The sequence below is a fragment of the Aptenodytes patagonicus genome, chromosome 1 (genome assembly GCF_965638725.1).
Source record: "Aptenodytes patagonicus chromosome 1, bAptPat1.pri.cur, whole genome shotgun sequence".
In the NCBI taxonomy this organism is placed as follows: Eukaryota; Metazoa; Chordata; class Aves; order Sphenisciformes; family Spheniscidae; genus Aptenodytes; species Aptenodytes patagonicus.
The window spans coordinates 85,171,061-85,193,866 of NC_134949.1; the positions used below are offsets into that span (position 1 = coordinate 85,171,061).

At 44.9% G+C, this 22,806-nt stretch overlaps 2 protein-coding genes across 2 annotated transcripts; both read right to left on the minus strand.

The window, feature by feature from the left end:
* Nucleotides 1-705: 705 nt before the first annotated feature.
* Nucleotides 706-10,032, minus strand: GABARAPL1 (GABA type A receptor associated protein like 1). The gene is made up of 4 exons (XM_076345628.1): nt 9,786-10,032; nt 6,002-6,080; nt 4,893-5,011; nt 706-3,453 (listed from the first exon to the last, which is right to left on the minus strand). Exons 1-4 carry the CDS (start codon nt 9,873-9,875, stop codon nt 3,388-3,390), a joined length of 354 nt encoding a protein of 117 aa, XP_076201743.1. The 5' UTR covers nt 9,876-10,032; the 3' UTR covers nt 706-3,387.
* Nucleotides 10,033-17,119: 7,087 nt separating this feature from the next.
* Nucleotides 17,120-21,668, minus strand: TMEM52B (transmembrane protein 52B). Its single transcript, XM_076345640.1, has 5 exons — nt 21,182-21,668; nt 20,494-20,537; nt 19,780-19,818; nt 18,651-18,817; nt 17,120-18,198 (listed from the first exon to the last, which is right to left on the minus strand). The coding sequence occupies exons 1-5, from the start codon at nt 21,227-21,229 to the stop codon at nt 17,948-17,950; spliced, it is 549 nt and encodes a 182-aa protein (XP_076201755.1). The 5' UTR covers nt 21,230-21,668; the 3' UTR covers nt 17,120-17,947.
* Nucleotides 21,669-22,806: the final 1,138 nt, after the last annotated feature.

A 22,806-nucleotide genomic window follows, 5' to 3' on the forward strand; every position in this document is an offset into this window, starting at 1 on the left:
CATCCTACAGCACCTGATGTGGGGAGCAGGGCAGGCCTGGGGACAGTGGCCAGGCCCAGCCACAAGCCCCGACCATAAGGCTCATCATGGTGATGAGGTGGGTCAAGATGGGAATCCCATCTGCAGGTTAGGGTCAGGATCAGGCCCAGTGATGGCAGGGCTGTGGGGACAGGGATGGGCTGAGGCTGGGCCCTGTGGGCCTGGCTCGGCGTGGCTCATGGCCAGGCAGGCCATGGCTGTAGGAGCTGGAGACCAACCCTGCTGCGGCATCGCTGGGGCAGGGGCTGATGGCCCTGGGGGGCTGCGATGGGGTCCTGGGCCATGGGCAGGGTGGGGGTGGCCCTGGGGGGCTGGGCAGGGACAGTCAGGGCTGGTGGTGCCCTCGGGGCCCCGTCAGCTGGCTAGGACTGTTCAGGGCCTTAAAATGGCAGAGAATGCCTCAGTGCATCCATTACGCTCCTTAAGACCTTCTCATGTCATCCAGGTCTAATTAAAGTTCACATTGGTGGCACGGCAAGGCACAGCCGTGTGTGTGACAATATAACCAAAAAAAGGAGAGATGTGACTTGTCCTGGTAGACAGGACAGAGGAAATCTGAGGTTCTGGGAAAAAGTAGCAGCAAGAAGTTCTGACAAAGCTGCGCCTTTATTTACACGCACACATGTGGGGAGAAATGCTACAGTCACCCATTTTGGACCAAGCCTGTGATTTTCAAATGCGTCTTTATTGATTGGTTGATTTAGCTCAAGTAGTATGAACTTTATTTTACAAGAACCTGCAGCTAACCAACACAAAAAAGAATTACCATCATTACCTCGTACAATACCGGACTAGCGCAAAAACAGAAGTAAATGTCACAATCCAGTTAAAAGAACCATAAAATAACTAAATTAAACTGTAAACCCTACATGTAACAAACGGCTGAGATTAGTCCCACACATATCACTTATAAACCCAGCAGCGGGAGGGGAGGGGAGGTCTGAACACAAAACCAAGCACCCCAGATGCCAACTCTTTCTCCCCTGAGTGTGCCTAAGCACAGGCTCATTAGAGACAACACACAACCACGTTCTTGGCAGTACGTGTGTGAGCAAGTGGGACAGTGGCAGAGAGATGCATACCAACTGCCTGCATCTTGTCTTTCACCCTAGAAAGTCTCCTGGGTCTGTTCTCTGCTTCAGAACATTCAGAGCTTCCTAAAACAAGAGACTGATGTGGATTTGCACCTAAAGGATTGAAAAGAATCTGGTAATTGGAGGAGAGTGGGCCGAAAAGAGACGACTGAGCACTGTGGGTAGAAACTGAAGTTATCTAAGTTGGCAGTAGGTACAACTCATCCAAATGCATTTATTCCAGATGAGCACATGATGGAACAGCAAACTGAAGTTCAGGATGAAAAACTGGGGAATACTAACCCACTCATTTCATCCTTTGTTTCCCCATTTTCTGTCTGCCCGTTAGGACTCCTCTGTCTACATCCTTTGCGCTCCCTCCTTTCTCTTCCATTCTTCTGCTACTTCCCATACCACACAGGCAGTGACCCTCCTGCCCCACTACGCTGCCTTCCCTGACCTTTACACAGTTCTGCCAGTGACTCCCACTTCACACTCCCAGCCTGCTCTTCTGCCTCATGTACCTCTGTGGAACAACTGTCAGAGAAGGCTGAAACCTGATTTCCTGTCTCCCACAATCAGAGGAGCACTCATCTTGATTTCTCATTCCTGAGGAATGCAGAGAACTGGGATCTAACTTCATGTAAATAGAGCAAACACCCTCAACTTGTTTTAGAATCTGCCTGTCTTCTTCATCCTTCTTGTCTTTTCCTCCCTCTTGGTCCCTCCCTTAAATGTAGGAATGTTTACAGTAATTCAGGTCCAGTTCTCTGATTTTTAGATAAAATCCCAGAATTTTCCTGAAAGCTCACTCCCCAAACCCTATCCCTTCATCAGAGTTATGGCAGTTATGGGACAATCTGCTGTTTGTGCCACAGGGAAGAAACTGCTTTGGCATGACAGCATAAGGCTTGCACAGGACAGCATCTACCTGGCACCTTTCTAAGAACAACACTGGCTTAAAATAAAATAATTTAAAAAAAATAATCTATAGAGAATCTATTCCCCTTCCCCTTCAAGTCTAAAAGGACCTCTCTTGTGGTGAAGAGTGGCACTGTTGTCCAATCACAAAAAGCCAGCAAAACACACGTGGGAGCGACTGATTTCTTCCGCTTGTGCATGTGGTGCAAGAGCTGTACAGCGATGAGACATGGAAGGGAAGGCTAAACCCACAGGACTTCTGCCATCCTCAGTTCTGCAGAAGATTGGTACAAAAACAACACTGATAGGTAATTTTCTGTGTTCACCAGTAACAAGACCATTAGTAGCTAGTTGCCTTAATGCACAGCAAGGGAGACTAAAGTTAGGTAGCAAGAAAAGCTCTCTCACTTGTAGGCTAGCTAGGAACTGAACAGACAATCTCAGCAGCCTCCAGGATCTGCCTCAGTGAAGTTCACTGTGAACAAGTTAGATAAGCAGCTATGGTGGACATGTTTGGTATACTCAGGCCTGTCTCAGAGCTGGAGTGGGCTAGACATTCTCTTGAGGTCCTTTCTAGCCCTATGCTTATGAGTTTATCAGTTGGCTTCACTGAAAAGAACAAAAGGGTCGTCTCAAATTTTTCTGCCCAGCATTTGCAATTAAAGCAACAAAGGAAAAAAATAAAATCCTTCCTTCTTTTCCCCAATCTTCACGTCTCACAGCTGAAGAGTTCCCAGCCCTCAGAGTTAGCCCTTCTAATACTGATGGAAGTGACGGGAAACACAATACTCTTGAAATGCTTCACAGGTAGCAGCTGGAGTGAGGACTGTCAGCACAGGACAGCCTTGTGTGGGCAGAGTGAAGTATTTCACAGCTCACTGAATGCTCACAGGAGTGCAGCCCATGCCATGGGCAAGGTGTGACAAGGTCAGTGTACAATACATGGCATGCCTTCTTCATCCAATGAAAGGGTTACACAAAAATGGCCATCATGCCCGGTCACTCTCCTGGAACTCCACCACACTGGCTTGTCTAGCAGCCTCCAGTACTGGCTAACTACTTCCAGCTGTAGCAAGAGAAGAACTATGAACAGTGGAGTCTCCACATCCCTCAGCACAGAATCCCTCTTTAGCCTTTCAGTTCACCCTTTCATACACTATCCCCCTACTCTCCCTCCCCTCAACTTAAAAAATAATGGTTATAATTAATGCATGGAAGGTGATGGCATTGTGCATGTGGTTCACTTCCAGTTCTCTTCCCCTCTTCTCAGGCATTCTCCTTCCTCTTCTCCAACATCCCCCCCCCAAATCCATTCCATCAGTCCATCTCGCCTGCATGCCTGGGGGGCTGGTGCTCACTTGCCATAGACGCTCTCATCGCTGTAGGCCACATAGAGAAAATAGTCCTCCTCGTGGTTATCCTGCAAGGGGAGAAAGGGAGAAAGCAACAAACCAGAGCACTGTAACTCATTACATGTGAAAAAGCCCAACCAAGAGACCATTGTAACAATAAGAGGGCATAACCTCTCTTTCACTGTTTCTCCCCCTTTACATCGAAGGCTTCACTTCCTTATACCAAAGAGAGCGTATGGCAACTTCCTCTCTCTGGCCACAGCTCTACTTCTAAATTCAGGCATGTCACATTTCTGGACACAGTGAATTTACCTGAAGAGCCACAGCCAGAGTGTGCTGCAAACACGCAACAGAAACAGCTCTGACTGTTGCAGGCTGTGCAGCAGAATCCCAGCGCTGGTATGGCCTTAAGATCAAGAGGAGAGACTTAGAAGGCTTTCACAAGTCAAAAATCACCTCTTGATATTTCAGTATTTGGTAAATGTGGTTATACTTGTCATTTTTCAGAACACTTTGACAAGTAGCTGTATTTCTAGTCCTGTTTTACATATGGGCAGTAAAGCTGAGATGTTAAGTGATTCCACTGACACAAAAAGTCTGCAGAGCGCCAGGATCAGAGTCCTGATCTCAGCTTTGGACAGTTAGACATACCTTCCTCCTACATGTCCAGATTTGGAAAACTCCCTGCGTGTGTTAATCTTATATTATCTTCATCAGTCTACATACACATTGTCCAGTTATTGTCAAGAAGTGATAGGTCAAATAAGGCTCATAGCACCATACTGGAACTCTCCTATTAAAACACACTAACACAGCAGAAGGAGAAATCAAGGAGAAATCAATCCAGGCTGCAAACCAGCCATGATATAATGGCTGTATAACTGAGGAACATTCCTCTGATAGGCACAGAATATGCCTTTAAGGTCGATCAAATAACACTGCTCAGTAGAAATGCTGGGCAGCAATGTCCACAGTGTCCTACAAGATCCTCACATATACAGTACAAGCTATGAAAAAGTAATTCTGAACAAAGAATAAGTGTTCGTTGACAATGTATTTATAGACGGTTGCCCAGTGATACTGTGTTCTTTTACTGGCTAAAAGGAAACCTCTTTTGTATAAACAGGAAAGCTAGTGCGTATATTCCACCCTCTGCCCCAGACACAGTATTTCCTCTGAAAAATATGTAATTTATTTCCATACTTTGTGAAAGTAGTAGACCAACATATCACTGCTGGGGCAGCTATTCACCACCTGATACGACAACCCTTTCAACTAGCAAACAAACAATTAAAATGATGAGGCTCCTCGGGCTCCTCATCCCGGGCAGGATGGAACTTCCCTCAACAGATGATGGGATACAGCCCAGGCCAAGGGGGTCTGTGTTCAGGCATCTGTGACCAAGCTGCACCCACTGCCAGTTGAGTAGTGCTCAGTTGTCCTTCAGTGAGGATATGCATTCTTCTGGACACTCCAACAAAAGGAGAAAGAGATGGGCCAGGCTTACCTCATACAGCTGGCCCATAGTAGCACTGGTGGGAGGGATGGTATTATTGACAAAGAAGAACAGGGCATCTTCTGGCCTCAGGTGGATCCGCTTTCGGATTAAGAAGTAGAATTGGCCAACTGAAGAGGAACAGAGGAGAATGCCTTAGATGCAGAAAGAACGTTTTGGTTTGGTTTTTTTTTCTTTTTTACCCTAACCATGGGTGTTTTCTTTTGGTGGTGGACGTCACATGCTGTATGTAAAAAGTAGGGAAAAATGAACAATGCAGGAAAGAAAGCAGTAACTTCGTGATTGTAACCACATTAGCAACCAATCCACTCAGAGCTGGCAGTTTCTCAGGTACATGCCTCAGGCCATGTACCCTCTAAATCCACGCTCCACCTACTATGGTATGAAATGCTCTACTGTGGGGATTGGTGGGAAGACCTCTAACTAGCTTAACCTTTAAATCCTATAGATCAAAGCCACCTTAGAGAATTGAGCCTTGGTTTAAATAGTTATAACATTCCTGGGAACAAATTCTTGAAAACAAATTCCTTACTATTTGCTTGAGCTACGTTGCACAAGAAGGAATTCCACAATCTATTATATACTGCGAGAAAAAGAAATGCTGTTCCTTTAACTCATTCACCTTCCCAAATGAAAACAAATGTAATCACACACAAAATGGCCATGACCATTCGGAAAAGGAACTTTGTAGCCATGACTCCAACCACAGGGGTGGAAAATGATGGGACTATTTCAAGAACTTGTCTCTTCCTGCAGCAAGGATACAGCCTCTGGCAACTCTGCAGCTAGGTCATCATTGACTGATGATGATGCTACTGCCTATGATACACAATTCAGTCATTTTCATCATGGCTAGAAGTCAGCTGTGACACATGCATGTTAGCTAAGTCAGGGGGATACCTCAGAAGATCTCAGAAAATTCTGCATGTTGTAATCCAGGCCGTAAGGTACATAAATATAACACGGACAGCCAGGTAAACTGGGATAATGATAAGATGTTGAGCCTGCCTGGATATTTTCTTGGTGCTGATCATAGAGTAAAAAGCACTTCTGAGACGTTCTCACCAAAAATCAGGAAGAAAGGAGGTAGACTTTGTTACCTGTGAGGTCAGAAGGCACAAGATACTTCCTTTTGTCTAGGTCAGGTACTCTGGCTTTTGGTGCTTTTTCCACAATTACCTGGAGAGAGAGAGTAAGAGAAAGCAAGAAACAAGCCATGAGTATCATAAAATGAAATGGACCAAAAAGCATCAGTGGAAAGGATATTACCCTTTGAGAGAGGTGGTGCTACCAGGCCTTTAGAAATTTATTTAATCTATTACAAATACACGCATTAAAGAACAGATAGGTGAGAAGAAGACTTAAAATCACTGGCAATAGCTGTGCTGGGAGCCCAAGACTGCAGCAGTAAGCACAGTGAGTAAAAAATGGAGACTGGAACAGACATAAAAATAAACCATAATAGCCGAGAAAAAAAAAATCAGGTCACCTTGATGGGCCCAATGCAGTTTAATTTTGTATGGAGGAGCTGCCAGAAGGCTAATATATGAACACAAGAAGTATCACAAGTAAGTTGAACTGTTTCCAGGTTACAGTTCCAAACTGCCTAGCACAAAATCAGCCCTACTCCCAGTAGTCCCACATCCTAATTTCTACATTCACCAATACCAAGTGCTCTAGAATGAAGCAAAGTATTAAAGAGAAACTACAGCTCACTGGGGAATAGTTTTCTTTTTTTAATCCCCAGTTCTTCAGCAGTTATCTTCTACTCTGAAATTCACACCCTTTAAGGGTATTTTCCCTAATTCATATAGTTATGGACATTTCCTTATTCATATCAATATCTAATAATTAAAAAACAGGCTACCATCTGGGCAACTGGACCCACAGAGACTTTTGACACAAAATACTAATCCTCTTCATATTCTAATGTCATTATGACATAGAAAAATATGAAGCTCAGCAGCTTTAAGGTCTAACAGACAAAGAGATCTTCTGCTACAGGAAAATTTTTGTTACCAGAGCTAGGCAAAATGTTCACCTCAGAAGCAGGAAGTATTTCAAAGTTACCTCATCTCCTTCCATGAAAAGCCTTGGAAACCCTTCCAGAGGTTGGAGGTTTGTTTCCATGAAACTACTGGGTTTGTGCAGAAAAAAAATTGAAGGCAGTTTTGGGGTTTTTTTTTGTGATACGTATTTTTGAACTGGTAAGAGATATATTACATGATTCAATCTGCTGTTCTGCAGAAGCCATTTTGACGATCTAAACAAGAAGCTGGATTTTCTGAACCTCCTCAACTTTTTAATTCCGTTAGACCCTATAATTATAAATACTCCACGTGAGACACTGTGGAACTAATTTCTAAGGGCTCCATGCTTCCTTAGCTCTGTGGCAACCCAAATCAGCAACTGTATCTGTTGTGTAACTGAAAAGGCTGAACTGCTGTGAACTAAGCCTTCTTTGGAAACAAAATGGTGTTGTCACATCAGTCAGACACTATGCCAGAGGAAAAAAAGTTACCATGATGAGCTTGTTGTATTTAGTCTGGACAAAGTGCCATGCTAATTCAACTCGACTCCTTCTAGACGCAAGTCAGTATCTGCAAAGCATGTCACACCGCAGAAATGCTAGCTTGGACATCTCTTCGCTGTGCTCCATTTGGATGCTGCCAACACAGCCAAACCCCCTGAAAATTCTAAGTTTGTTTTTAAAATAGAAACGTGGCTGTCTCTGCTACTGCAAGAACTTCAAGCACCTCAATTAGTGCAAGGCATTCAAGCTCTTTCAGGCAGTTAGTGGTAGGAAATGCATTTCCATACAAGATGCAGTTGGCAAGTGCTGTGAAGGAAGGACAGTTCCACAATCCCACTGAACAGGTGCAGGCTGAACAGCAACAGCACTTTGCACTTTTTTTAACCGCACACCCAACAAGGCAATATCTAACACAATAAATTGCAGTGGAGAGAAACCTTTAGTTCTTGCCTCCAATTTCAAAAACTACTGACAAGCAGAACTGCTAGCTAGCAGCACTGATGTGGCCACCCTGACTCAAAAGGGTGGCTTGTAGCTTGGTCATTAGATAATACAGGAAAAAAATGAGGAAGAGGTGAGAGTGTTGGGGCTTCTAAGGCCTAGGAAAAATTTAAATCAGATCATCACTGAGCTTAAGAGAGATCTCCCTCTTGCAAAGAGGCAGGAAAGGAATGGAGGTGCTCTGCTATCTGACTATCAACTGTAGTCAGTTTGCCTGATAACACAGGTATCTCTTCTGAAGCACTAAACCCTTCAGAGACACAAACAAACCAATCCAAAGGGCAGATACAGATTATCTGTATGTCTGTTGTTGCTGGGTGGTGACTGTGGTAACGTGGGAGCATGCCAACAGTATAATCTCAGCAAAATGCTAAGATGTATCAGGGCACTGCAGTGTAGGCAGCCAAATGGACGTCATCTTCAAGGATCCTGCTGTCGGGAAGGGCAGAGACACAAGGGATGTAAAGAACAGTTGTCTGCTGCATTCATTTGCTCCGTATGCAGCTCTGACAACAGGCTACCCCCAAAAATTCACATCTGGGCCTCACCATGCGTCGTTTTAATCTATCCTTAACTACAGCACACCTTGTTAGTCTGGTCCTGGCTTTCTCCATGAAGATCTGCTGATGACCCCCTATCTTGACCTCTTTTACCTCTTGCCAGACCGGGTCTGGTCCTGGGCTCCCCACACGGCTCTTCCAGACACATCTATCATGACCTGCTGTACAATCTGCCAAGTTAATCCTCAGTTTACAGCTTGTCTCGCTCCTGACCTACAGAGCCCTCTGCGGTCCTCATCATAAACCACAGAACCACACACACTTCACCATTGACTCGCTGCGTGCTCAACCTGCTGTGCTATGCCAGGGGTCCCAAAAACAGCTAGGACAAATGCACCCAAACACTGACTTCCAAAAACTTTTGCAAGTCCAGTTGAGGGCCACCCCCAAGATAAAAAATGGTGTTAGCCTGCAGGGAAAACGTGGTGTAACTGTTCTGCCGTGCCCTTAGATTTACAAGAGAGTCTAAGTTATTTTGCATGCAGTACCCCTGGGCAGTAAATCTAGGACAGACCTCTCCAGTGGGGATGGAAAGAAAGAACATTTGCAGAAAGTTTATTAAAAAGGAACCCCCCAAAAAAAATCACAATTAATTTGTTTTGTCATTTCTTTTTTCCAATTATTATTAGTAATTATAAAGCTAGAAGTTTTCCACAGGCACTCCAAAAGGACCTAAGGATGAGGAAGCAAAGTTTAGCTAGGAGATGACCTTGTTTTCCGAGTGACGTTTTTTCCACAGGATGATTAAACAGGAGGGCAGAAAGACTGAGAAGTATCATTTTTCTCTCATACAAAGGAAAAGAACAGAGCAGGACTACCTCGAAAAGACAGGCCAAAAGAAAGTAAAATAAAAATAAAGGGAAAGTATCAGATGACACGGATACAGACCTTGTTTTCTATGAAGAGTACCCGGCTAACTCACTCATTGTTCTCCTCCATTTTTACAGAGCTAATGGTAAGCTCCTTCCCCACCCCCCAACCCCACGCACGCAGGCTGCCAGAAAAAGATTAGCAGCATTCCCGCTGTCGAGTTACTGCGGATCCCAGAAAAAAGGGTGTATTACACCCCGGCGCCCCCACACCCACCCACGAACACAGACCTTCCCACGTAACAAATAGCCATAGCTTTGCGCTAAAGAGAAAAACAGCCCGGAATGAGAATCAGAACATCGAAATAAAGAAGCAGACGACATAGCCGACAAGGAAAACAAAGGCGGCAGAGCGAGGAGCTCTGCCAGGCAAGCCGGGCCAGCAGCAATCGCCGCCGCTGCCCTCACACCCCACACTCACAGGGACTCTGTCGGGATATTTCTTCCTGATTTTCTCCCCTTCTTTTTTCCTGTACTCGAACGGGTGGTCTTCCTTGTACTGGAACTTCATGCTGCCGGGCTGTCACCTTCCCTCCCGAGGGCTGCTGCGGCTCCCTCCCCTACGGCCGGGTACTTAGCGAGCCCCCGGACGCCCCCGCAAGCGCAGCGCAGCGGAGCGCAACCCCGAGCCCTGCCGCGGGAGCGCACCAGCCGCTGACGGAAAATTGGGCGCTGTGACGTCACGGGGAGGCACCCCCCCCCCCCTCCCCCCTCCTTCACGGTGCCGCCGGGGCGGGGGCTCTCGCTGGCTGCGGGCGGGGCTCGGGTCCACGCCGCCCGTGGGGGAGGGAAGGCGCAGATCCTTCGCGTATCGGGGGGGAGGGCGAGAAGGGATGTGCCGCCTTCCAGCCCACGCGTGACGGCGGGAGGCGCGGCGTGGCGCGGCGGAGCGGAGCGGGGGGGGGGACGACAAGCGAGGCCTCCCCCCGCCGCGCAGGGTCGCGTGTTTTTGTTTGTACATTGATTTATTGCGCGGCAATAAATAAATAATAAAATAAACAATAATAAACTAAAAAAATAAATAATTGATCTTTTTTAAAAGGCAGCAGAATAAACACACGGTTGGGCAACGCCGCAAGCCCCGCAGCGTGACTCAGGGGTTATAAACACAGCATGAGCAGGCACATAACCCACCCGGGACTGCGGGGATGGCCGCCTTGCTCCTCCCTCTCTCCCGACCGGCGCGGCGGCGTGGGGCGGCGCTCCGCGCGTGGGAGCGGGGCTCGGCGGGGGTCCAGGGCGTGGTGTACCCTGTGTGAGGCTCGAATGCCTCTGCTTGTCTAAAACGGGGGTAATGAGTCGGACCTGTTCTTAAAGCGGCTGTGAGATGGAAGACCAAAAAAAAATACTACTTTTCGTGACCGTCCCTGTCGCTGTTGGATCTGGATTATTCCCCTGTTTATAACATCTCAGTTAAACAACAAGGGGCAGAGAGTGTGTCACGTAATGTGCCAGACCAGATGCACATTACAAACAGCAGACTGTTAAAGGGAACTGTCTGCAAACAAGCCAAAATAGCCGGTCAATTTTAGCCCAGTTACTCAGCTGATACATACTTGGAATATCTTTGGTTTTTTCTAGGAGTAGTTGGGCTCACAATTATTTACTGACCAGCAAAAGAGAAGGTATTAATGAATGGATCAGCATGCTCAAGTCAGCACAAAAATTAATTGCTGCTACCCTGGGGACAATGAATGGGAGTGTATCAAACAGTTCTTTCTTTGCATGCCTCGTCCAGAGAAGCAGAACTTCCCCAAGGATGATCTTTTATTTGTGTAGTTGTTTTAGTTGTGCTAGTAGAGGCTGAGTGGGACAGCAGACTGCCTCGGGTGCATAAGGTGACTCTCCAAGGCCACACCAGCGGCAGAGGTGAGAGGACCCAGGTTTCCTATATCTGATTCAACTCTGTGCAGTGTGTTGACTCAGAATGAACAAGGGTAGGAAAAGACATCGCTGCTGTTTTGCTGGCACTCTGCTTCTACAGTGTGGCCAAAATGGAAAACATCCAGACTATAGCAAAAAGCCAGCTTGAATCCTGAAGAAATTGAAGAGCAAGCTGGATGCTCCTTAACGATAAAACCAGGATCAGGGGAACATAAAGCCCTGGTCTTTTTGTAGAAGTACTCTCATAAATCCTTTAGGCTGCCCCAGGAAACTGATAGTACTGGTGGCTTTATCCCTATATACTGATAGGCACACTTAAGTTGCCTGCAGGGTGGGACTCATGCTGGCACTAGGGGTGGGAAGGTCCTATTACCAATCCCCACAGCAGATCCAGGGTGTTACCTTGTGCCCTCTGCCTCGCAGAGAGCTGTTTCATATACTGGCCACCATCCACCTTTGCACTCAATAACACACTGCTTCTTGAACTCACAGGCCTTCTGGTAATGCTCCCTCTCCAAGCCCTGGTGCACTGTGATCTCTCATCTTGAACTTAAGCAGGAGAGATATGGAGGAAATACACTTACTTAGTCACAGATATGCTCAGATGATGGCAGCTCCCAGATGATCTTGCCTGGCACAGGAGTGTAAATGAGCATGGGATAGAAATCTCACCTACACTTACAATGTAGGCGTGTACAGCTGAGCCTGTCACTTCAAACTGCCTTTGTGGTCAATGGCAATAAATAGGCGTGGTGGGGTGGGATTTTTCTCACCTGAATCATGACATCTACTTTTGGATGGCCGAAGTGTGCCCCCAAGAACTCTGGCAGGTGCTTTAGTATCTGAGCTTTTGCTACTCAGTATGGTGCAGTGTGACCTCCCGCACAGCCCAATGGTCAACTCCAACAGGTGCATGCCCAAATCTCTTAAGGATAGAGCAGCCCACAGTGGGAATGGCATAGACCGGTGTGTCCCAACCTTCACTAGTTCATGTGCATAAGGTTCGTACAGAAAGCTTCATCAACTTGTTTCTGCCTGTCCTAGGACACGTGAACATTGCCCCATGGTTGCAGGTAGTGTCAGAGGATCTCAGAAGGGTGAGTCAGAAGGAAGGCATTATTTTTGTGCAGTGCCATAGTGACTAGCCTAGGCTGAAGGAATCCCAGGGTTTAGACCCGGGGAAAATTCTGGTTTCATGACATTATGCCTTTCTATAATACCTGTGTTTGGCATCCTTGCTTCCTAACTGCCTGCAGCATAGCAGTTGGTAAAGTGTATTGAAGGTCTGTAGTGATGTAGATGCCTCTTCCCCAAGGACAAAAGAGAGGAAATTTTCTAGCCTGTTTCACCCAGGCCACCAACCCATTCTGGCAATTTTAACAGACTCATCTCAAACTTCTGTTGTCCTGTAAATTGCTGTTTCCACCTCCAGGACTACACACAAGGCAGCTGAGCTAGCATCTAGTTTGAATTTCTGTTGACAAATCAGAGAGGAGTTTCAGGGTTCTGCCCTGGTCTGATGCAAAGACATGGCCTGTGAGAGCATTGCTAGGTGACTTCTCCTCCTCCAACAAATCCCACGTGAGGATCACAGATCTCCTTACTGAACTCTTCCTGCCCTGATGATGCAGCCCTGGATGTGCAGCCACAAGCCTCACTCCTCCCACTTCCCCGTTTCCTCCCCATCAGGCACTGAATTCCCAGCCCTCTCCTCCAGCTCAATAATAACAGTAGCGTCACTGGCACAACAGCAGGCAGGAAGATGATACATGCAGAAGCAGTGACAAACAGCTAATCAATCTGGCTTACGGTTCTTATTAAAATGTCAACCCATGGGCATGTGACAAACCCCACATTCTGGGTCTGTGTGCTAGAGGGAGGAACTGGAAACGGGGTTGGCTAGTTTTCCTACCCTGGACTGCCAGCACAAAGTGGTCCACCGAGTTGCAAAACAACATACTCTCGGTGTATTGCTGTGTCTGCAGCTCATGTAGGCAGAGGTTCACTTTAAAAGGGATTCCCCAAGCGTTGCCAATGCTGTAGTCATAGAAGCAGGAGATAAAAACATTTACACAGAATCTGGGGGCAGGGTTTGCAGCCCATGCTGTACCACACAGTGCTCCAGGGGCACTGCTAGGAGCTCTGCAGTGCACTACTGTGAAGTGAAGCTAGCTTAGGTATATCTACACAACTGGCTAAAATTCTGTGAAATAAGGCTAAAAATATCCATTATTTGCCCTGTGTTTCTTGGAGATGTCATCTAGGTGGATGTCACTCGGGAACTCCCTGGAGCTACTGTTCAGCTACCTATAACTCTGGATTCCCTTGGGTATTTCTTTCATTAGTACCTGCCCTTGGGTACTCATTCCATCTGTATCTCCATAGGCTGACTTTTTTTCTTTTTTTTTAATCTTTCGTGTGGTTTCAGCATATCAAAGCCTGTCTTGCAAGAAAACTTCTACTTTGTAGTCAGAATGGTGATTAAACCACAGAGGGCGTACCTGAAGTCACTTGTGATTCTGCTCTGTTTGATGTCCATCCATGGCATGTGGATAGTTCTTCAGTCCTTGCCTGGTGTCTCTCCTGCACCACTCGTGACTGGTCACCAGTTTCACTTGACACTGGATCTATAGCAGCCTCAGAACCAGTACAGGCACATTGGCCCTGGGTGAGGGCACAGGGTTAGTCACTCTGAGCAAAAAATGGCTAATTGTGTATGTGTTTTCCTTTCCTCCAGGAAATGTCTCTGTATTGTCTATGCTGAACTGCCGTCTCACTGCTCTATTTTCTACAGCTTCTTATTTTTTACAAAAAAGCTGCTCATTCCTCCCAAACTGATTGCATGGCCCAGCCTCAGCTCAAGTTGCTTAAATGCATACAAATGATGTTATGAGGAGATTAAGGAAAACACCTTGTTGCGCTGTGAAAAGCAGCAGTAAAGGACAAAACCCCATATCTGAATAACACAAGTCTGAGATCCCTTTGTTCCAGCCGATGGTTTGGAGTGGCCTGTTGGGGATGGGTATCGTTGTTCCTTACAGTCCTGTGAAAACAAAAGAGAACACAACAGTGGGGCCAGTGGGGTGTTTCTGAAGACCAGTCTTTCTCAAGTACCACATGTTCTAGGGGAACCTAAGGGTGGCATGGACAACTCCTTTGCAGCACCTGGTGTCAGTGTACTGTTGTTCCCCTCATGTGGTTCCAGCCCAGATTACTCCATGTGCAGGCTAAAGGTAGCGGGTGGAGACTGGTTGCTCTTTCTCTTTCGATATCACTTGTCCTATGCTTGCTCGTGTCCCACCCTTTTCCCAGTGTTTGGTCAAGGGTTGAGTGACCAAGCAAGCCAAAGCCGAGCCAAGGGTCAGTGACTTGGGTATGATAGAGTTATCTTCAGTACTTTGTGCATCACTTTCCCCATCTACAAATGGAAAACTAAGGCTTGTCTGACGTGTAGGCAGCTTGACAACATGGTTCAAGTCTGTAAAGTGCATGGGGATCTTTGGATGCAGATACTTAATTATTCATAACAAAAGAGAATTGCTTTTGATGGTATTCATTCCCTTGTTGTGCAGGATATTGGAGTGCTCTGCAGAAAATGGGTACTCCAGTGTGGCCAACTTGACACCAGTGGCTGTACACAACAGCTGAATAAACGCTAAAATTATTTAATAATCAACAGAAACCTTTTATTTATTTTCCAATGTATGTTATTCTGTATTTGTGAGCAGTTCATGTCCCTATTGCTCTTAAGTGTGGGGAAAAGAGTTGCTACTTGAATATTTGTTTAAATGTTGCATGAAAGTATTAGTTCTTTATGTTTAATAATATTTAATATTTGTACTTAATTTTCAATCTGAAAGCATAAAAGATTTCAAAGTGCTTATTGGCTGATATAATACAAGACACAAAGTATATTCACAGTCCAGACTCAACAGTGAGATGGAACCACCACTAATGGAGTAAAAAAAACAGCTGAATAACAGCAAATTGCAGTACCAAGTAGCAGTTTATCTCTGTAAATAAGTAAATTTGCTATATTTTTATGGAGAGTGGTCCTCCTTTTTCCGAAAGTACATGTGATCTTTCTTGACTCTGTCCTCAGTTTTGGATTGTTTGTGAGGAGAGAACATCTTCGAATTGTAACAGGTCTGAGGGCAAGAGTGAAGTGTTTCCAGTCACTGACACCTGGTCTTTGCTTTCATGCACAGCCTGGTATGGTTAGATAGAGTGTCTGTAGATCTGCTGCTGTTTTTTGTTTGTTTGTTTTAATCTGGTGGTTCTTCACATCTTATGGGCTGAATGGCTGATCCCTTGCAAGAGTTATAAATATTTTCTCTGAAATTGCTCATCTGAAGTCAGTTTAGCAGGAAACAATCCGTGAGCAAGTGAAGTTATATCTATCATTATTGTCACTTGAAATATTTTGGATGTCTTGCCAGTAAAAGAAAAACTTGAGCGTACCTGCTCTACTACCTAACAACTGAGAGTGAGACAAGCAAAGAAGGATGTGAGCAGACGGGAAGGGACAGGAGAGTTAGACAATACTGGCTCTGGTCAAGGGAAATAGGCTGAAATCAGCAGGTAATACTCTGGGTACGAGTGACCTATTAACTTTTCCCCTTGAAACTGAGAAAGGACATAGCGGAGGTGATTTGATGCAGAGGAGGGGAAAACTAAGAATTTTAAAACTTCCCTTTTTATTGCACATCTTAGATAAAAATTACGGTATAATTATTATTGCAAATTATTAAAAATTGCACGTGCCCGTTTTGCTAGGCAGGATTGCTGCCCTGTGGAGCAGGGCTGCCATCTCGTGTTAAATGCCCGCACAGCTTGGGGCTCGTAGGCCGAAGGAAGGGGTGGAGGCAGCAGAGGAATGGTATGTTCCCCCTGGAAACGACTGTGAAGGCTTCCAGGAAGTTTCTGGGCTTGATAGTGCTTGACGCATGTTCAGCAGATCCAAATGTCTCTGCTTGCTTCAGGCTTTTACTGTGGAGTAAACAAGAGCCTTCCAGGAAATGTTCTGCAGCTTGGTGGAGAAGTCAGGCTTGAACTGGACTTCAGAGAGCGGCTGATGAAATAGGTCACTCTAGTAGATATTATTTCAAGCATGTTGTATAGCAGAAGAGACATAGCCTTATATGTCACTTATTTATTTATTCCATTCCAGTTTCTCACTCACTGGTGGTACAATTAGGTAATGACTAGGCAATTCAGGAAGAAGTTTGTGACCTAGGAAGTCAAAACCCTCATTAAATTCCCTTGGATACAAAACTCCCGTGACTGAGCAAGGTCTGGGACATCATCAAAGCTGTTTTGGTCGTTCAGTTCTGCTTTATGCTATCCCTGAAGCTATCTTATCAACCTTCTCTAAAATTCTCCATGGCTGTAATCTCAACAGCAGTTAGGTTCCTAAACATATTTGTGGACCTGGTCCTTGTTCTCCTTATCTGCAAAATAACCATATTCTTCTGTATTGCACAGAAGCGTTGTGAAGATCAGCATATTAGGGACTGTGAAAATTTGGGTACTGCAGTAGGAAGGGCCATGCAGGCACTTCAGAACGATGTGATATCTGTGACCTACGAATTCATATCAACATTAACATATACATGTAATTCATTCATGGCTGCTTATCTTTTGATATTTGATGTCCTTCTGCTTTAATGTTTACAGGTGCTGAACCTGGGGTGGAGACAACACTGATGTAATTAAACAGTCACCTTCTCATGAGTACCTAGTCTACGAAAACATTTTACAGATGGTCCATACCTATGTTCATCCAAACAGTTTGATTAATATCTCTGGATGATTCAACATATTTGTATTGATCAGGAAAGACTCACAAATTATTGCCATCTGAGAAATGGCTTAAATGTTTTAAATGGTCTTATTTAGTTTGATCTGCTTTTGACAGCAACATTAAGAATAATTAATAAATGATACAACGTGAATGTAACTAAAATATGATTGAGCTTTATTTCAAGGGTAGTGTTCCTGCTCCTCCCCGTTTTCCTCTGTTTTCACACACTTTTTTTTTTTAATTCAAATATAAGAGCTTGTGACTACTATTTCAGAATTGCTATGTATCATATTCAGAACCAGACGGTATTCATTGTATTCATTCTATATATCCTGCAGGGCATTTAGGGGACTATACTGCACATACTACCAATGTATGCTGTCTTTTGTTTACATGCAGATTGTGTTCCTACACAGCTCCTTTTTTTTTTTCTTTTTTTTTTTTCCCAAATTTACTATAAATGGTTGGCACTTTCCAGAAGTTTGGTGTTATTATTCGGTATTAAGACCTTCTCACATGTCTTTGTTTTTCCTGTTGTGAAAACCTCTCTGCCATACCCAGGAAACTTAGGCTGGAAGCAAGCAGAATGAGACAGCATCTGCAATCTCCCTGCAGGTCACTAGCCTGCAAAGTGGCTCAGCACCCTGATCCTGCTGCCTGCTTATTCGTGCAAACTGTGATACTAGTGATGTGTGTATGTGATAAATGGACATAGAGAATACCAATGACCAATTATCTCAAGGAGGTGTCAAAAGCAGCCATCAAAATATGCTGGATCTGAAAATAATTTGAATTTTAGTGTCTTTTTTTGCCTTTCTCATTAGACTAAGGAATTTAATCTGATATTCCTAACCCTGCTCAGAAGAATTAGTTTCTGCATTCAGTAAAAACAGGCACTAGTGTCCTGGGAGGGCTGGCTGGGCATCCTTGCCCTCGGCAGATGCCTGCAGTTTTTCCTCCGGCACTGGATCCAGGTCTGGCACTTTCTGCCCCGCCTTGGCAACTGTGAATCTGCTCATGTGCAGAGCTTCTTCGTAGACTGGAGGAGTGTCTGATGCTGAGAGGGGTGGTGTTCCCTGCGCAGCGTTATGGGAGTGTGCCACCGCTAATATCCTCCTGGCAGCAGGCCCAAACACGGAATGGAGAGCTGAAAGGGAGGAGACAAAAGCCGTCTGCCTCATCCTGAAAGCACCATGTGATTCACGGAGGACAAGTATATCTGCAGCACGCAGGCTTTTCTCTCCCCACAGCCTGAATGTTTTCCTTTTCCTGCCCCTTCATCCTTCCCTTAAAGGTGTGGGGGGGTGAAAACCCATCAGCAACATCCCACAATTACTCCTTCCTCAAATGCCACTGAGGCCCATAGACGCCCTAATTCCACCCAAACATGTCTCACAGCTGACTCACCATCTGGCTGCATTTGCTACATGAAGCCTGGTGAGCACCTTAATTTGTACTATGTACAGATGCCGCCTTCGCCGCCTCCTGCCACGAACTTCCCTCTGCCAGCCTTGGGGTGCTGCAATCTGGGCTTTTTACAGTGCAGCCCCTCACTTCGGGGTGTGCTGAGGTCCCCAGCCTCCATTGAAGCCAACTCACAGGTAATGGTGCTCTGGAGGGTGCTGTCATGATCAAAAGCAATGACGGTGACCTCGTAGGGCTGAGGACCCGATTCCTCCCCTGTCTGATGACAATGAAAACAGCATCTCATACAGATGGAAACCAGGCCACACAGGAGCAGCAGCCCACCGATCACCACCACCAGCCTGGAAAGGGAGAGGACACAGAATTAGGACAGAAGGACTTTGTTTGCAGGGGACATTTTAAGGTCTCTCCCTGCTTGAAGTAGGGCTAACCTCATAGCTAGACACGGTCATTTGAAGCCTTGTCCAGCAGAGTTTGGACAGTCTCCAGGGATGGAGATCCCACGTTCCCTCCGGGCACCCATTCCAGTTCTGCACCACCCTTGGGGGAAACATTTTTTCCTTCTATCTAATCAGAATTTCCCTGGATGTAGCTTGGCCAGTCACCTCAGGTCCTCCTCCTGGGCACCTCTGAGAAGGCTCTGGCTCTATCTTCTCTCTAGATCCACCTTAGGTAGTGGAAAACTGCAATTAGGCTGCCCCCTTAGCCTCCTCCAGGCTGAACAAACCTGGTCCTTTCAACCCCTCCTCATACATCATGTCCTCGGGACTCCTGACCATTTTATTTGCTCTCCAGTGGACTTGCTCCAGTTTGTCAACACGTATTTTGTACTGGGGGACCAAAACTGGACTAGGTATTCCAGATGTGTCTTCATAAGTGACAAGTGGAGGAGAAAAATCGTACCTCAATCTACTGGCTACACTTGTATTAATGCAGCCTTGTAGATGTCCAATGACTACCATCCTTTTTAATCTCATCCCGGTGAGAATTGCTAAGGAATCAGACTGAAATGACTTAAAAAATGGGCCTTTTAAAAGGCATATTGTGCCATGAACGCTTTATTAATATTGTGCCTCCAACTAAATTAATACATGGAATAAAAAAGGAGGCCTGTGATGGCAAGTCTACATTTGTCCAAGATGATGCGATAGCTAAGGGGTTGCCTTGCTACTGTAGAGCATTAGGGGGTGCCAACGGAAAGCGGTGGTGGCATCACACTTGAGCAGGTCACATTTAACCTCACTCTTTGCTACTGAAATTGTCCAGAGATGTAAATATTTAATGGAAACATATGCCATCTTACCAGATATACCACAAACGGTCCCACTCTGTACCTGAACAGCTGAGAAAAGGGTACAAGAAATAGTTAGCCACAGAATACCAGATAAATGGGAAGATCCCTACTGTATCTTCTTCCAGCTCCCCTCACGCTCCTCACTTACAGTCCAGCTTCTAAATGGCACAGTGATGAGAAAGTCACTGTGCTTTGTGGGGGAGACAATTGTCCGACTCATCAATCTCCCTCTTAGCTGAGTTTCCCTTCGGTTCGACTTTCTCTCTTTATTGTTTCCCTGATATTTGTGCCTGCCCAATTCTGTTTGCAAACCTTAGGGATCTGCATTCACATTTGTTTTGTCTTAATTTCTGTTATTCTTACAAATGACATCACCAAGAGTAATATTCACCAAAGCAGTATATTTCAAACTAATTTTTCAAGGAAACGTCAGTTCCCAATTAATAATCTCAGTCAATCAAAATTACACCAGAAAGCTCTTAATCATTACAGTTATCCAAATAAGTAGCAGGAACAGAGTACCACATGATCAGTATGTTGAATAGATAGTAATTAATACACTTCACATTCAAAGCAATGGAAATTTTACGTGAGTTTTCAATAGTTGCAATTAAAGTAAGTTTTTCTGGAAAATGTCAGCCACCATGTCATAACACTGATGTCCACTACTGCCTTTGTCCTTCATTGTCTTCTTAAAAAAGTGCAAGATTGACAAATACTCACAGTTCAGTGTTGAGACAGCCTTCCTCACCTCTCACTTGGGGGAACTAGAAGGAGAAAAACAAACAAGACACAGCTAGAGTGAATTAAGTCTTTGTCATATGCAACTTCTATCTCTGTCACTTGGCCTATTACGAGTCTGATTCTCCTACAGTAAGTACTTACTGTTAACTATCTTCCATTGTTTCCATCGTATATTCTGCTGTAGATTCGAAGTTATTGTGATACCAACTGCATTGTTTCATATTTTTAATTCCCGTAGTCATTAAAATCTTACTTAGCACTGTTCTCAGCACAGACCCCAACTTACCTTCACCCTCACCACAAGTTTCCCTTTCCCCACCACAAGCTATGTCATGCTACAGATGTAGATTCTTCTCCATGCTCCAGTATTAAGAGCCTTTAAAGGTCCTGCTTCATATTATACCCACACTGACTTAAATTCTGCTCTGTCCTTCCAGCACTCCTACCTGTCTCATTCCTTTGCCTTGGGTACCTTGACTTCTGTGTTACCATCCCTGGAATAGCAGCAAATATTATTCTTTTCTGTGCGTCTGCCTTTTATATGCCAGTTCTTTCTAATATCAGGGAATTTCTTGTGACTGTCAATTGCTAATGCCCCTCCATCTTTCCAAGGTAACTCCACAACTGAGCAGAGACCCCATAAAAAGGAACCTGAGGTGTGACTTACCCATAAGAAACATCCTAAAACAAAGCAGATCATGATTGAGCTGTGCATCCCCGTAAGGTGGTTCTGTGGCCTCTTGCTGTCTCAAGCTGCTTGATGTCTTCTTGTCCTTTCTAGTTTCAGTTCATCTTCACCAGTCCACTGACCAGGAGAAGGAGCAGATTCCTTGTTGTGTGTCGAATCCAAACTCTTCTTCCTGCTCTACCTCTTTCTGTCCTCCTCTGGGTCTATCCTTCTTTGTTCTTCAGGTTTTTGCTTTCTCTCTTTCCCTCTTTGTCACTGGCAATTCCTGTTTATTTCTGCCTGTCTCCTTTTGTTTTTCTCTTGGCCTGCTTCTCTCCCTCTTTTGAAGGGATCTCTAAAGCCTTCCAGTCGGATCAGGAGAAAAGCGGTGGCTACGAGTTCTTACTTTAGATGTTGAACTAGTTCAGTGAAGGACATCATGAGATCTCTGCAGACCTGACCCTTCCCTTCTGTGAGCAGAAAGGGTCTCTGAGTTTGTTCATTCCCAATTATTCCTCTCCCCGCCCCTACCCTGAGGGGAGTGGGTTGAAGGTCATCTTATTGACCTGTTTAAATGGAGTTTAGATTCCTCTCCCTCCTCCAGCACCTTTTCTGTCCCTGCACTCACATTGTCCTACCTCTGTGAATCCAATCTATTGACTTTAGCCATATGATCAACATCCAGAGTGTATGTTACAAGTGAGGTGTTCCTGCTGAAGTGAAAGCGTTTGCAATATAATAATTACATACAGCATTTTATATATATGTAGTTATATATATGTGTGTATGTATATGTATGTATGTGTATATGTATATGAATGCAACATACATATACACATATATGTGTGCACATATATATGCACACATATATATATGCATACGCAACACCTCTTGTATCTCCCATTTTAAGGCTCTGCCACCATCCCTCTTACCCGGTAGTCTCCTGCTATGTGAGTCCTGCAACTGACAGTCTGCTCACTCACAGGTCCCACTCCTGAACTTCCTGCAGGGCCAGCCAAGTCCCCCCAAATACTTTGCATCACAGGGAATGCATGTTGATTCTCCTATCCTGGATACTATTGTCCTGCAGCTGATTAAATTAGTAGGTTCCATTCAATGACCCATTAATTTTCTTTCTTGTAGAACTGCTTTAGATTTCTGTTACTGCTTGTGGCTATTCAGAGTGTTATTACATGCATATAATTGCGTTCACCTTCTCTTTCTCTTTTGAATAGCTGAAAGAGAAAAAAATGCTCTGCAGTAATGTGTTACTATTTGTGTTTGGGAACCACCTGGGACTGGTGCATAAATATATGTTAAGGGCAGGATAGCAACTAGAGAAACTTGTTGCTCCATGTTGCAATCACAATGCATGCACATTAAATTGGTAAATCATTAGCCTTGGTGATGCATATTAGAGTTGCAGAGCAGAACCAATGGATTCATGAACATAATGTATTCTCCCAAGGGAGGCTAAAAACCATTTACCATTCTCTAATTATAAAAGTAGTGGTGCAGTATAAACATGCTTTAGCATGCCCTTCTTTATCTATTTATCTATTTATCTATCTATCTATCTATCTATCTATCTATCTATCTGTGTAAACTAGTCTTCTACTGGAAGA